The 15,926-nt window shown below is 38.9% G+C and overlaps 1 protein-coding gene across 2 annotated transcripts in view; it reads right to left on the bottom strand.

Moving 5' to 3' along the window:
- mllt1a (MLLT1 super elongation complex subunit a) overlaps nt 1-15,926 on the bottom strand; it is a 50,162-nt gene that overhangs the window by 14,080 nt on the left and 20,156 nt on the right. For both annotated transcript variants that reach the window (XM_061975819.2, XM_061975820.2), the window contains exons 2-6: nt 8,179-8,359; nt 6,030-6,112; nt 4,140-4,283; nt 3,882-4,007; nt 18-668 (exon numbers count right to left, since the gene is read on the bottom strand). In XM_061975819.2, the coding sequence (XP_061831803.2) occupies nt 18-668; nt 3,882-4,007; nt 4,140-4,283; nt 6,030-6,112; nt 8,179-8,359 (1,185 nt within the window). The remainder of the gene's footprint in view (nt 1-17; nt 669-3,881; nt 4,008-4,139; nt 4,284-6,029; nt 6,113-8,178; nt 8,360-15,926) is intronic.

Raw genomic sequence — 15,926 nt, 5'->3', positions numbered from 1 at the left:
CTCTTGTCTCGTCATACCTCGGAATTTGAAGAGGCTTCATCATCTGAATTGGACTCTTCAGACTCGGGAAGTTTTTTGGGTTCCTTCAAATCCTGTGTGTCATTTTTGCCTTTTGCCCAGCGACCTTTTTCCTTGGAGTGTTTCTTATCTGGGTAGGGCTGGTTAGTGGTAGACGACGAGGACACACGAGGGGAACCGGTGAAAGAACCACCAGCCTGGCCTTTTGGCCCCTCAGAGCTGCCCTTTTTCTGCTTCTTGGCACTAGGTTTGGGAGACTCCACAGTGGAGGGTCTTTTTCCAGGGGCTTTGGATTCTGCAGGACCCCCTCCTCCTCCTCCTCCCCCACCACCTCCTCCACCACTCCCAGCCCCGCCTCCTTTCGGAGACATGCCCTCCATCTTTGACTCCTTCAGGGTGAGCTTGGGCTCCTTAAAGGCTGCCTTGGGTGGGACTTTTACTTCGTCTTTAACTTTGATATCTGATGGCTTTTTCGAAGACGAGGATGAGGAGTCGCCGCGTCCGCTCTTGCTGCTTCCATCTCTGTCAGTGTCCCCTTTTGATGTGGCTTTGCTCTCAGAGTCTTTCCGGGGTCTTTCACGGTGCTCCTTGGTCATTTTGTGCGGTTTGACCCCTTTGCTGCTACCGCCGCCCCCTTCTTTGCTGGGTTCCTGGTGATGGAGGACAAACAGAGAAGCGATAAAGCACTTTTTTCTCAATCTCAAAAAACTTTTCATAAGAACATTGTCCATCCAGTTAGGAAAATGTTACCTTTAAAATTAAAATAGTCAAACAACGTTTCCCGAGTTTGTTGTTTAGGAAGATTTGATGTAGAGAAGTAGGACTTAGTACTGTATATTTCGAACTATAAGCCGCTACTTTTTTCCCCACGCTTTAAGCCCTGCGGTTTATAAAACTGTTTGGCTAATTTATGGATTTTTCTTCGCTAACAGCCACAATGTTTTGTATCCAATAAATAGTTTTCATAGAAAACAGACAGAGAAATTAAAAAGGTGTATTATTGTTTGTGCGATGGCGTCATCTTTTAAACGAGTTTGCTCACTGCAGGTTCTGCGGGTTAAAAATGTACTTCCTGTTTGGTGCCTTGAACCGGAAGTATAACCGTCCAGAGTGTTCCTGCTTGAAATGATTCTTCATTCATTCCCCTAAGCAACGTTTGCAAGTTTTACAATACAGCTGAAACAATTCATACTTACTAAAAAGTCCCATGTGTAATGTCTGTAGAAGTGTTTTCATGCATATGTGTACGTGCCATCGTAATGTAATCAAGCTAGTGTCGTTAGCATTTGTGAATATGCTTACCGGTACATGTTTACAAGTGGTTGTGTTAGTATTAACTTACTATAGCGTTTTTTTGTATTTTTTTTTCAGTTTCGTATATTACCCAACATGCTACTGTGGGTTTTTTTAGTCTCATGAACTGATTGGAGAGTTAGCTTTCACAGCTAGTGGGTCCATGACAATAATTTCTGTTTTGTTTGATCAACCGTTTTACAGGCACGGGTTGGAAACAATTAAGGTATGTATTGTTTGCACTTTAAGGCAAAATCATTTCATTTTCTCAAAAATCGACAGTGCGCCTTACAACCCAGTGTGCCTAATGTACGGATTAACTCTGGTTGTGCTTACCGACCTCAAAGCAATTTTATTTGGTGCATGGTGTAATGGTAAGTGTGACCAATAGATATAAGTCACACATAAGAGATATGTGTGGACTGCAAGATGATGCCAACAAGCAAGCCCAAATATTTTATGTTTCATTGGGATTATAGAACATTACATACAGCGCTAAAAAATTGGTCAACATGTTTTAGTACATTTTTGGTAAACTACGAAGCCGCACCGCTTAATGGATTGTTGCCGCATTACCACTACTGTAGTCATACATGCTGTGCTTCAACAGATGGGTATTATTATGGTCTAAGGACCCCAAAATGGCACCTGTTATCAGACATAATATCTGGCGTTTTGTTTCGACCTATTTTTCTTACTTATTGATTCCTGCTGATGTGTATTTGGGATTTGCATTCTTGTACGTCCCGAAAATTTGCTTGTGTCCGCCATTGTAGTCCGCACTGACGCTGTAGTTATTAATAAGCTCCTTCTTTTTCTTTATCCTCTTGTTGTGGGGCATTCAACCTATGCTGTTGCCATTTCTAATATAAAGTAGTGCACAGTTCTAACTTATATTTGTCAGTAGACTCGCTATGGAAGCGCTAAAAACTACCGTACTGGTACCACAAAGATGACGGTGAGAAGACACAGTTGAAGTGGAGCCACGTAAATAAGACCGCCCACAAAACGGCCAAAGAACCACCATTACATGTTATGTAGACCACAAGGAAATGTTTTAAATGTAAAAGAAGAAAAAAAATCATAATTTGAATGGTATTATGACTCCTTTAATGCGGTGCCCCTTTTTGAATCAATATAGAATAGACCCGCTCACCGGCAGTACGCCTTATATGTAAAAATATTTTTTTCTTCTAAAATTTGGTGAGTGTGGCTTAAATACCAGTGCGCTGTGTAGTCATAGCTTCCTCAACGCATTGTAGCGCCCTCGCAAGCGACTAATGTGCCATCACAGTAAGAAGTTGCTTCTAAATCTATAACCCTCGCCTCAATGGCAGCAAATAAACTATGTTTCTTACAAGTCACTGGATGACTAAAGGACAAGGAATAGCTACAGGAGGATACGAAAAGCAAAGCGAGCTGCTGAGCTGAAGCTCTTTAATGAAAAAAAGTGTGGGCGGAACGATACAAATAAAGACAATGATACCAAGTATAGTATCATCAGTTATTAGTTAATACGACAATGATTACTTTGATATATTTTGTTATCACAAAATTGTTTTGTCATTTGTGTTACGGTTTAAAAACTCAGTCAATAGTATGTTTAGATTTTAATTATTTTGCACTATTGTCTGTTACACACTTTTGTATGTAAAAAGGGAATAAGGAAATTATTTGAATATTACATTGCTATTGTTACATGCTGCATTTTTTGATTATTTTTGTGATCAAAAGTTTATTAACCTTGAAGTATCAAGTTTTTTTCAAAAGAATAAACATATGGCCGACACTGCCCCTGTAACTACTTGGTATTAGATTTAGACCCAAATTTGTAGTATTGGACAAAACTAATGTAAAGTATCCAAACAGAAAAATAAGTGCTTATTGCATTTTAAGAGAAATGTAGATAAATTATTGTTACAGTAAAAAGTAACCAGATATTATCAGTAAATTACCAAGTATATTAGTAATAGTTTTGAGAAAATAATACATCTGGAAATGATTCAAAAATGTTACTGCATATGTCAGCAGCTAAATTAAAAGCCTTTTAACTTGTTATGAAATGGTTCTTTTATCATTTATATGTCAAATAATACACAGTGTTGTGATGTATATTGTTATCACAAGAGGCTGCAATATAGATTATAAGCCATATCGCCCATCCCTAATGCAAACTAAAATGTATCATCTGCAATAGGTTGAACCAAGGAAACACATAAAGCAGGACATGTTTATATGTTCTTGTGGAAGATAAGCGGGCTGACTAATACAACATGCATGTTAATGCTAAACAACAGTTGGTAACAATTAGGGGCTTGAGTCAGCCTACTTGGAGAGTAGATCTGATGGTTAAAGGGCATACAACAAAGACAATCGGCACTTTTTCCTCCATAAGGGAAATTCTGAAAAAAGAATGGAAATTAAGTTGAATAATAGTAGAAATAATTAAACAAATATTTTGTTTTCTTTTTTTACATTTGCGTTTTCATCAAGCTAGATTTGTAGATCAAAGGAAGGCGAAAGCGGAGTGCCTGTAAAATAAATAGTGGTGTCTTGGCAGCATAACCAACCTTTGACACATGAGAGGACTTGGTCTTCTTGGGATCTGAGAATGCTGAGAGGGGGATGGTGGGCAGGATTGGGTAGTCTGGACTGGGCCTCGACACCGCTTCAGCCACCTCTGGAACCACCAGTACCTGAACAAAGAGAGAGGGTGATTGCAGATTATAGTAAAATCTAATTATCTTAAGCATTTTAACCAAAGACAAATAGTTATTAAGGGTACATACATTACTAATAGCACATAAAAGTGTGTGCAGTAGTCTCACCCCTCCAGCTTTGATCAGCTTTTTCCTGAAATCTTTGGTGGGGTTGTTGAAGGTGAGCTTCTCACAGCGAAGGTGGTTGACAGGTGGGTTTCCTTCCAGATTTAGGAATAGGTCATAGTTGAAACACACCTTTTTTGGCTCCTCCTAAACGATTTCAAGCTTAAAGTCAATCAAAACGACAAACATGAAGTGAGGGTGGCACACTAACACAACTTGGGAGGTGTGTGATTGATTGTAGAACTATTCTGTGGCAACAGTAATGCTTCACACACATCTGGATTTTGTCTATTTTCATAGAAAAATGTCTTCATTTGACAGACAATGTGTTTGAATACAGCCCACGTCTACAGCAGTGAAACCTTCAGCGTTATCTTGTAATGGGACATTCGTTTATTTATATGAACCAATACACAGAATGCTCTAGCATGTCTGGTCTATTGTCTAACTGAGCAGTGTCCAAAATGCGGCAACTCCAGTTATCAGCCCGCAACATACTGTCAAAATAAAATCAGACAAAGTACAAGTAAAAAAGGGCAAAAATACAAAATGCCATGAGAAATATGTAAAATTTTGATACTAATAATTCAGGGGTGTCCAAAATGCAGCTCGAGGGCCATTTGCAGCCCACAGCTCCAGTTTTGTTAACCAGCATCATATAATCGAAATAAAATCTAATAAAAAAAAAACTAAAAAAATTTAAGAAAAAAGAGCAAAAATAAATAATGTCATGCGAAATATGTGAAATATTGATACTAATAACTCAGGGGTGTCCAAAGTGCAGCACAGGAACCATTTGCGGCCCACAGCTTGCGTTTTGTTGGCCTGCAACATACTGTCTAAATACAATTTTACAAAAAACAGTAAAACATGTAAGAAAAAAGAGCAAAAAGTTCAGATTTTGATACTAATAATGTCCAAAGTGTAGCCTGCAGTCCGCAACATATTGTCGAAATAAAATCTAATAAAAACAGTAAAAATGAAAGAAAAAAAGGGCATAAATGTATAATGTAATGAGAAAATTTTTAAATGTTGATGTAATAACTCAGGGATGTCCAGAGTGCGGGACGAGAGCCATTTGCAGCTTGCAGATCCAGTTATGTAGGCCCGCAAACATCTTGTCGAAATAAAATAAAAAAACAACATTAAAACTGTAAAAAATTAAAAGCAAAAATATATGTTGTCATGAGCAGAAGCTGGAATTTTTAAGGGGCTATTTGCGGCCCGCAGCTTGAGTTTTGTTGGCCTGTAGGATATTGTCGGAAAAAAACATCGCCAGTAAAAAAAGTAAGAAAAAAATAGCAAAGATGTAATGTAATGAGAAAAAGCTGAATTGTTAATACTAACAACTGATAATAATATACTTTTTCACCTATTAAACAAAGGTGACAGAAAGAAATATATTCAAATATATATACACATTTTTTTTTAGCAATTTTTTAACAAAATAAAAACTATCAATATGGCCCCCGCATGCTTTGACTTTTCAGTATGGGGCTCTTGATGGAAAAAGTTTTGACGCCCTGGTCTAACCCTAAAAGGTTCTGAAAGGTTCATGCACTTAAATAACCAAAATGTTTCTGTCTTCAGCAGTAACATGCTTCCCTGAACTTGGCATAAAAGGAAAATTGTCTCTGTTAACAAGGTTAACCACTTCATTGAGTTACCAAGGGTAGATTCCTCCTGTTTGTATAGACAGTTAATAGTATATGAACGCAGAGGCCCAAGTAAAAACATACATCAATACATAACAGTTCCATGTACCGTAGTCATTTTCAACATCAAATTACATTCTCTCTATGAATAAGGGAGTAAAAACACAGAACAAAAAAAGACACATTGGCTAATGCATCATTTGACATTTTTTGAAATAAATATAAATATTTGTCTCACCCTGTTTTTGAAGTAAACCTCAATAAGCATGAGGAAACCTGCGTAGCCTGACTCCTCCACTTTGTACGGAGGCTCCTTGCATACTGGAAACAAACAACTGTTAGAGCAAAAATCATCCTAAAGCTATTTTTGTGTAAAAGATAGGTTGTGGATGTATTGATAAGATATAAAAACACACGCAAATTGTTTTATTTTTTTTTTACAAGAAGTGTAATTGATCTTGCCGGTATTGATGAGTACCTTTCACGTTTGAACTGATAGGGTATCAATTACCGGTAAATAAATAAATGATAAATGGGTTATACTTGTATAGCGCTTTTCTACCTTCAAGGTACTCAAAGCGCTTTGACAGTATTACCACATTCACCCATTCACACACACATTCACACACTGATGGCGGGAGCTGCCATGCAAGGCGCTAACCAGCAGCCATCAGGAGCAAGGGGTGAAGTGTCTTGCCCAAGGACACAACGGTCCTGACTAGGATGGTAGAAGGTGGGGATTGAACCCCAGTAACCAACAACACTCCGATTGCTGACACGGCCACTCTACCAACTTCGCCACGCCGTCGGTACCTCGGAATTGGTATCAAATTATGGTATTTGTGTGTGTGTAAACAAGGTGATGAATGTTAATTTGTTTAATAATAAAACCCCCCGACCAGACATATAATGATAGCTGTGTTATCTAGTTGTTTTCCTACACTTCAGAGTCTCATTTGCAAGTAAGCAATTTTTTTGTCCAACCCAGTCGTGCCTTTTGTTGAACCCTACCAAGTGTTTGTAAGTTTATTGTGCTTATTACACACCAGCAGTTTAACTGTAACATGCGTCTTATAAGTATTTTTGCCAAATCTGGAGGTGTAAAATCGCTGATGCTAATCAGTAGCATGTATATGGAATTTTCCAACATAAACTAACATTGGGCTAACATGAAAAATGGAGCCTTATATTCAAGCGTTTTAATTTGGGTATGCTTGATTGGCATGAAAACATTACCTAGAGCAGGGGTCGGCAACCCAAAATGTTGAAAGAGCCATATTGGACCAAAAATACAAAAACAAATCTGTCTGGAGCCACAAAAAATTAAAAGCCATATTACATACAGACAGTGTGTCATGAGATATAAATTGAATTAAGAGGACTTAAAGGAAACTAAATTAGCTCAAATATACCTACAAATGAGGCATAATGATTCAATATGTACGGTAGCTAGTAGTCTAAATAGCATGTTAGCATCGATTAGCTTGCAGTCATGCATTGACCAAATATGCCCGATTAGCACTCCACACAAGTCAACAATATCAACAAATCTCACCTTTGTGCATTCACGCACAACGTTAAAAATGTGGTGGACAAAATGAGACAGAAAAAGAAGTGGCATAAAACACGTCCTAGAAAGTCGGAGAAAGTTATACATGTAAACAAACTAAGGTGAGTTCAAAGACAGCCAAAATTAGTAGGACAAACGGCGCTCCCCAAATACTCTAATCAGTGAAGCATGTTTAATATAAACAGTGTGCTTTATAACAATTAGGGAGGTTTGTGTCATGTTTTTCCTCCTACAGAAACCATATTAACACAAAAAATATATTTTTTTGCCCTCATCTTTTTCCATTTTTCATACATTTTTGAAAAAGCTCCAGAGAGCCACCAGGGCGGCGCTAAAGAGCCGCATGCGGCTCTAGAGCCGCGGGTTGCCGACCCCCGACCTAGAGGGACTTCGCTACGAATACGCCTGTTTGCCCGCCAAGTGCTTGAGCCGGTGCCAAGTACGCAATCAAACGTGACAGCAAGTGCAACCCAGATGTCGAAAATTGGTACCATTGGATTTTATGTGAATCAGTACGCTGTAGTACTGACGGAATTTGGTCGCGACATATAAAAGTACAGAATTTGATACCAATTACTAATTGCAGGTATACGCTTTTTCTACATTTATCTTCCCGGACAATAGTAGATTACAGATGTTCTGAGATGATCCTGTTCAGCCACAAACATCAAATACAATAACGTGAGATAAAATATGTTTTGTCTTCCAAAACCGTGAAGTACCGGTATTTCTATAAAAGAAAGGCAGCAAACCATCCTTTAAAAAATCTGACTTGTCTAGAGAAAATCGGAATACTGTAATGTTATGGCCATCATACCTCTCTTAGGTTTTGGGAAGCTCTCATGCAGGCGGAAGACAACCTTGTCTACAAAGTGCTGGATGTCGCCATTCTCTGGCCCTCGGACAAAAACCATCCAGTCGTGGGTGAAACCTTCTGATGTTACCTTCTTCCTCAGCTGAGCTCTGTGGCCCAACTCCAGCTTCACCTGCACTGTGCACTGAAAACACAAATACAGTAGCTGTCAACATTTGGAACTTTCAACTTGAAAGAAATGGAAGTGCAAGGTCAGGAAGAGAAGAAACAGACCCTGAGAACATGTAGGAGACGTCCAATCAAAACATGCCACTAGTGCTCCCAAATTTTTGCATACTTTAATGACCGCAGCAAGGCCAAATAAATGTCAAGTTTATTCAGCTGGGTCTTTTGTACATTCTAATGCGAGGCTTTCGCAAAAACAATTATTACATGTCATAATTTGCACTAGAGCTGTACGCAAAAATGTTGGGATTTCCATTTTGAAATGTACTTAACGAGTAAAATCACAAAAAAAACAAAACGCTGACATTTTATTCAAATGTTTGCTCCGCTGCCCTGGTTCTGCCCACTGACAACCGATGCTACCACTCAGGCTCACTTGTTATTTTTAGCGATTGCATCACTTAATTGACTTTTCTTTTCCAAGCCATGTTTTAGACATGAAGGATTTTTTTTCAGTCTTTCTATTACTTTCTGTTTAGGAAAGTTGCCCATCAAACGTCTTTGAACCCCGTCAAATTCCAATGAACGACGACATAAAGACCATCAAAAGACAAAGAAGTCTAATAATAATTGTGGCATTCACACATTAATAATGATGAAAAAAAGTCTGATTAAATCAAAACGTGAAGCCTTGAACAAGGTATGTGTGTAAAAAAAATTGTCCCAGAGTATCGGTATCTCACTTTTAAGCAGAACAATCATGATTCATAATTTTTGGGCTGTCAATAAATCAATTAATCAAAAGATACATGAAAGTGAATTCGATAACTATGTCAGTCATCCACAATCTTTGTTTCAGTGGGCGGAGGCTTACACACTCGCTTACAAATTCAAGATGCACAAACTGAGCCTCGCTAGTTGCTATTCGTTAGTGAGAATCACTGCCAGGTACCAAAATTATGGTTTTAGTTTATTTTGAACATGCATACAGTTACAATATGGAACAACATATTTTTCCAGTTTCTCATTACAACATCTCCGAAAAGGAGTAGGAAGAAGCAGAGCATAATTAGGAGGAAAAAAGATAATTGCAAAGACTTGAGTGAGCAAGATGAGGCCATCAACATGGACAAACAAGCAAGTATGCCCAATTTGTTAATCACACTGCGTTGCAAACTGGGGAAAAACAGCATAATGAGATGTTCAATATTTCTCAATGTGCAATTTTTTCTAACAGAGATTGAGAATCCATGTTATTTTTTTATTGTTTACTTATTTAGGATAATTAAAAGTCATTGACCTTTCAATTACAATGCAGAAAAAAAGAGAGATCTGAGTTTATTGCCTTTAAAAATAAATTAATAATATTGGTTTAAACCGGGGGTTCAACGTTTTCCAGCCCGAGGACCCCAAAACTGATGGAGACGAGTGGGGACCCCCTACATTTACATCTGAAATGTTGATTGCCTTTTACATTAATCTGGACATAAAGATACCTCGTAATTGTGCAATACTAATGATATTCAAATAAAAGTATTGTACCGATAATAGTTAGCTGGCAACCAGCACTTTAATCGCCAGCTGGCAACTAGCTTGCTTCTCGCTAGGGGGCAACTAGTGCGCTAATCGCTAACTGCCAACTCATGCAATAATCACTAGTTGGCAACTGGGGCGCTAATCACTAGCTGAAAACTGCAGCGAAATGCCAGCGTCCAACTAACACGCTAATCGCTAGATGGCAACTATAGTGCTGATCGCTAGCTGGCAACTAGAGCACTAATTAACATTTGTGGAAAAATTGAGGGAGGAAATATAAACTTTTTTTTTTTTTTTTTTAAATCGCCCCCCTGCATTATCTCTGCAGACCCCTGGTGAAGACCTCTGGTTTAGACAGTTAATAAACCAACAACTGATTAATTAGCACACGTTTAAAGAAAAAAATACAGATCACTAATGACATTGAGGCTTTGTAATGTGAAAATGTCCCTAAAACATTGCACAGTCAATAAAAGGTTTTATGATAATGGCAGTTTGACCTTAGAACTAACTAATTAAATTACCCTTCCTCCATCACGTGAAAGATAAACTCTCAATTTGTATGAATTGGCGATTCAGCAATGTCCCTGAAGGGACTGGGTTCCACTGTTAATAAAAATAATTGTAAATGTCTATGCTGAAAGTAGCCTTATTCCCATGGGAAGCATCTGAATACAGGCCAAGTAATGGTGTCTCCCACTCCCAGTGGAATGGAGTGGAGTGGAATGGGAGTTGATTGGCTGCCTGAGCCGGTAGATCTCTAAAGATTTGTCCAGAGGGGAAAGCACATTGCTGGGATATCTTTCTCAGCCAAGAACAATGACACCAACGGGACAAGCAAATGATAGCAGGCTGGTATGACAGAAGCGTATGTAAAGTACATAGTGTTGTGACATGATAAGCAACATCAAGTCACTTTATCTCCAAGGAAGTGGAGAAGAATGTAAGAATTTGGCTTCAGCAGCAGGATTGAGTAGGAGGGATTGGAAGAGTTGAGATTGAGATGTTCACTCCCTCCACTGAATAAAGACACACATGCATGCATACAAACACACACACACCTGGCACACTGCTTGACCATTCTGTGGCTGTAATGCCCTTAAAGACTCCACCACACCCTAGCATAGAGCCCCAGTAACCACCAGAACCACCCTCACTCTGCTCCAGAAAGCAAACCATCTAGAATACTTTACAAAATGAGAATAATTTGAGCCCAAAATGCCCAAAATAAAGTGGACAAATTGACCACAAATTGTTTCAACATGGGAGGAAGGAATATATATTGTTCAAAGGCTTTGCTCCTCATCGATGATAGAAGTGTGCAGTTACCTGTCACACATGAAAAAGAAAATCAGGAAATTGGTAATAAGGGTGTGTGTGTGTGTGTGTGTGTGTGTTTGTGTGTGTGTGTGACAGGCTACAAGACCAATCATCCTGATATTCAACCCGCAGTGCTCGTGCACACAAGTCTTGTGACAAAGAAAAACAGCTGCATTCTCAGACGTAAAGTGAACTGGTGCTGCCACCTTGACCAGCCATCTAGCATGATTGACAAGCACATCAGGATGTACTAACCGGTTAGCACCAGTGCCAAAGAGTCACTTTTTCACCGGATCAATTCAGCGGTCCAGTTTGGAATGGCGTCCGGTTGCACAGTGACACAAAGAGGCTGCAAAACTAAATACTAAGTAAACATGTACAGTATCTTTTTGTGTGGCTGCTTAAGACAAGCTTTCTATGAGACAATGCACTAAATACACATTTAGCAAATGCTAAATGTTACAAAAGTGCTTATTATCTGTCATCAGACTGTAGCCCGGCCCTATTCTTTGGGTCCGTTTACAGTACCACTGTCAGATCGGGGATTTATGCCCAGTGTTGGGACTAATGCGTTACAAAGTAACGTGTTACTGTAACGCCGTTACTTTCGGCGGTAAATAGTAATCTAACACGTTATTTTTTATATTCAGTAACTCAGTTACCGTTACTACATGATGCGTTACTGCGTTATTTTACGTTATTTTTTATGTAGTATCAGCTAGAAACTGAGACGATCTGAGTGTTTTATTGCAGCGCTGCGGAAGAGGCAACAAGAAAGAGGCGCTGTCTGTGTGTATGTGTGTGTGGGAGGGGGGCGTGTCTGTGTTTACTAACAAGACGTCATGGCGAAGCCCGAAGCAGAGTTTCTTAAAATGAAGATATTTTCAATACTTTTCTTTTGTCGACCACAAAGAAAAGAACATTTTAGTTGAATGTAAGTTGTGTCTTGGATCAAAGATCCTATCCTAGCAATTCAAATCTGCTGAAACCGCTACAAAAACAACATGCTTCGACAAAGCTAGTCTAGAGACACACACTTAACCTCCACCTCCAACAGCGGCTGGATTTTAACGAGGCACTGCACACTGAATGTACACACTCTGTCAATTCTCTTATATGCTCTTTCATTCTAGACTTCTAGAGTGTTTTATTATCACATCACTCTAAATGTTTAGACTATAAAGTTCACAAACATAAAGAGGGATGCTAGTGAGCCAGGCCAATCTTTCCTTTTCTCTAAACTAAAAGTGGGGAAATGTGTAGAGTGTTCTGGGCTTCAGACATGATTTTATTTCAGAATTCCTTGAGATAAAAAAAACGCCTGGTTAGGCTTTGTGTATGTAGTGTGTGCCTTCCTTGGTTTATAGCTATGTTGTTATTATGCTGTTTGTTACTTATGTATGTTATGTTGCAGCTATTTAAAATAGTTTTGTCAATTTGTTCTGGCCTGAAACAAATTGGCCCTTTGAAACATATCTTTGTCTTTGTGTGTTGTATGTAGACCACATTGCTTAGCAGGGTTCAGTGATGCAAATGCATGTCAAGTTGATCAACAGATTGTATTATTCTCCACTGCAATAACAGTACTGAAATGAAGGCTAAAAGGGCATTAAATGGGGCCTTAATATTTTCTTTAAAAATATATAAGTAACTAAATAGTTACTTTTCACAATAACGCATTACTTTTTGGTTTAAGTAACTGAGTTAGTAACTGAGTTACTTTTGAAATAAAGTAACTAGTAACTGTAACTAGTTACTGGTTTTTAGTAAATAACCCAACACTGTTTATGTCGCCGATTCCGATCATCCATGAGTAAGAGTGGCCGATACCAATGCCAATTACTAGCTCTTGGGCGATATTTGATAAGTCAATTAACGGACGATAAATGAAAATGAAGCCAGTAAGTTTTCTAACGTCGATAAATCGCCATGCGCATGGTTCAAGAGCATTCACGCTTTTGTCACTTTAAGCGGCTACGCGCGCCTGTGTCATGTCGGAATGAAAAGAAGGGGTTGAAGGCGTGTGTCCTCATTAAGTGTCTTTGACACGTTATGCGGAGAGGCGGGGCCACTGGCCCGTTAGCATGTAACAGCTAACATGGACAAAATGATCACAAAACCAAATGCCACCAGACCGTTGTGGGAATATTTTAGTTTAAACCTTTTAGCCTATCAACACGAGGAGTCAGTTAAAACTCTTTTGTACTCAGATGGTTTGCGCGCTGCTTGCTGTACAACAGCCATCTTAGCTTGGTTGACCACCACTGTTTTTTACTGACAGGAAAAAGTCACGTGTCGGAATACAAACTCATTTAAGTCCCTTGTTTTTTCCCGCAAACTCCTCCTGTGTCCAAGGAAGGATTCTCTGGTTTAGTGAACATTAACACAAACGACAACAAAATTATTGGGGAAAATAAAAATATTTAATTACCCCTGTAGCAATTATATACTGATACTGCCTCTAGTACAGACAACACCAGTTTATGGATGGCTCAACCCGCTTACATGTTGTGTACTAACTGTGACAGCTGACACAAACAGTTGTCATATTATAATCTACTTGTTCATTTCCTGTTAATAATGGCTTACTTTCTGCTGTAATGTGGATAATAAAATTTGATAACTGATACTTCAAATAGAAAAGGCAGTTTATTTGCCGTAATGGAGGAGATTATTATCAAATTGGGGAGCACATCCACACCGTGTATAGAGTAGAAAATACTGAACTGTTCAGTCCGCCGCACACAAGGCAATCCGACCTTTTTGACTGCGATACTGTGTGTGGCTTGTGTGTTGTTTTTGTACGTGTGTGCACAAGTAATTGATCTTGGCGCTCCGCCACGGCAAAATAAAAGCTGCCACGCCGTAATTTTTCTTTTTTTAATGTGAAAACTAATTTAAGTAACACATTGTTTGAATTGATTTATATGGCCTAGTATTTGCGCACTGACTGGTGATCAGGGGTGCTGAAAAAAAAGATCTAAATCGTGATTTTTATTCATTCCCAATCTAAATCGATTCATAATTTTTGAAAATCGAATGTTTGAAAAAATATTTAGTTTTTTGCAAGTCTTTTTTTTTTAAAGAATGAATATTTGGACTAAAACATTAAACAACTATAATTGATATTACCGTATTTTCCGCACTATAAGGCGCACCTAAAAACCACAAATTTTCTCAAAAGCTGACAGTGCGCCTTATAACCCGGTGCGCTTTATATATGGATAAATATTAAGATTCATTTTCATAAAGTTTCGGTCTCGTAACTACGGTAAACAGCCGCCATCTTTTTTCCCGGTAGAACAGGAAGCGCTTCTTCTTCTACGCAAGCAACCGCCAAGGTAAGCACCCGCCCCCATAGAACAGGAAGCGCTTCTTCTTCTACTGTAAGCAACCACCCGCCCGCGTAGAAGAAGAAAAAGCGCGCGGATCTTACCGTACGTTTCATTTCCTTTGTGTGTTTACATCTGTAAAGACCACAAAATGGCTCCTACTAAACGACAGGGATCCGGTTCATGAAAAGACGCAATCTCTCCATCCGCACACGGATTACTATTTCACAGCAACTGATATTCCTGTGAACCGCACTGTGGATACAACGGGAGCACGTACGGTGAATATTCGCACCACAGGGAATGAGAAGTCATCCTTCACTGTGGTTCTAGCTTGCCATGCTAATGGCCAGAAACTTCCACCCATGGTGATATTCAAAAGGAAGACCTTGCCAAAAGAGACCTTTCCAGCCGGCGTCATCATAAAAGCTAACTCGAAGGGATGGATGAAGAAAAGATGAGCGAGTGGTTAAGGTAAGTTTAAGTTTCGTCCATGTTGATATACGATTCCATGCGCGCCCACATCACGCTGGTTTTAATATATTATTAAAGTTTGACTGACCTATTTGACTGTTTTTTTGACATTCCTTTAGCGCAGTTAGATGCGGCTTACAACACGGGGCGGCTTATAGGTGGACAAAGTTTTGAAATATGCCGTTCATTGAAGGCGCGGCTTATAACCCAGGGCGCCTTATGGTGCGGAAAATACGGTACTATTATTATTGGTAATGTTGCTTTTTATAGTTTTATTTCTTTGTATTTGTAGGTCTTCTCTATTGGTTTGTAAATGTTTATTTTAAGTACTGTACAGCTGGGATTGCGTTGGAGTTGTTCTATTTTATTTAATTAGACAGGTTACCATTCTGTTTTTTTGTAAATAAAAATGTTTTAATACATTTTTAAAAATAAGTTTTTTAGGCCAGCACTATGTGTTAAAGTCGTACATTAGCAGCCAACGGGAGCTTTTGTAACCTGTCTTAAAAAAGGTTTTATTATAATTTATATACCAAATAATATAATACAAGAATCGTATTGAATCGAGAATCGAATCGGAATCTAATAAAATCGTGAGGTGCCTGAATATTCCCACCTCAGCTCGTGATGCACTGAAAATTTGGCCACCAACAAAAGACTTTGATCACCGAAACAGCACTGCTGAAACAGGATGTTGTGATGAAATAACCAAGACGCACGCGATTGTCTGGAGTGGTGGCAGCATGTCTGCGATCTAGACGTACATAAATATATCCGAGATAAACCCACAAACAGCTATTTACAAAATGTTTAATGTAAAAATATTAAGGGGACAGTGAGACTCTTTCAATGAGAGAAAGTCCAGCTGGAGCAGCAGTGAGTAGCAAGTGTGACGTCAGGCTCTCGCTGTTTGTTGCGGACATC

The sequence above is a fragment of the Nerophis lumbriciformis genome, linkage group LG14 (assembly GCF_033978685.3).
Source record: "Nerophis lumbriciformis linkage group LG14, RoL_Nlum_v2.1, whole genome shotgun sequence".
Classification (NCBI taxonomy): Eukaryota; Metazoa; Chordata; class Actinopteri; order Syngnathiformes; family Syngnathidae; genus Nerophis; species Nerophis lumbriciformis.
The sequence above is the reverse complement of the archived record's forward strand: the minus strand, read 5'-3'. Positions and strand labels throughout refer to the sequence as shown.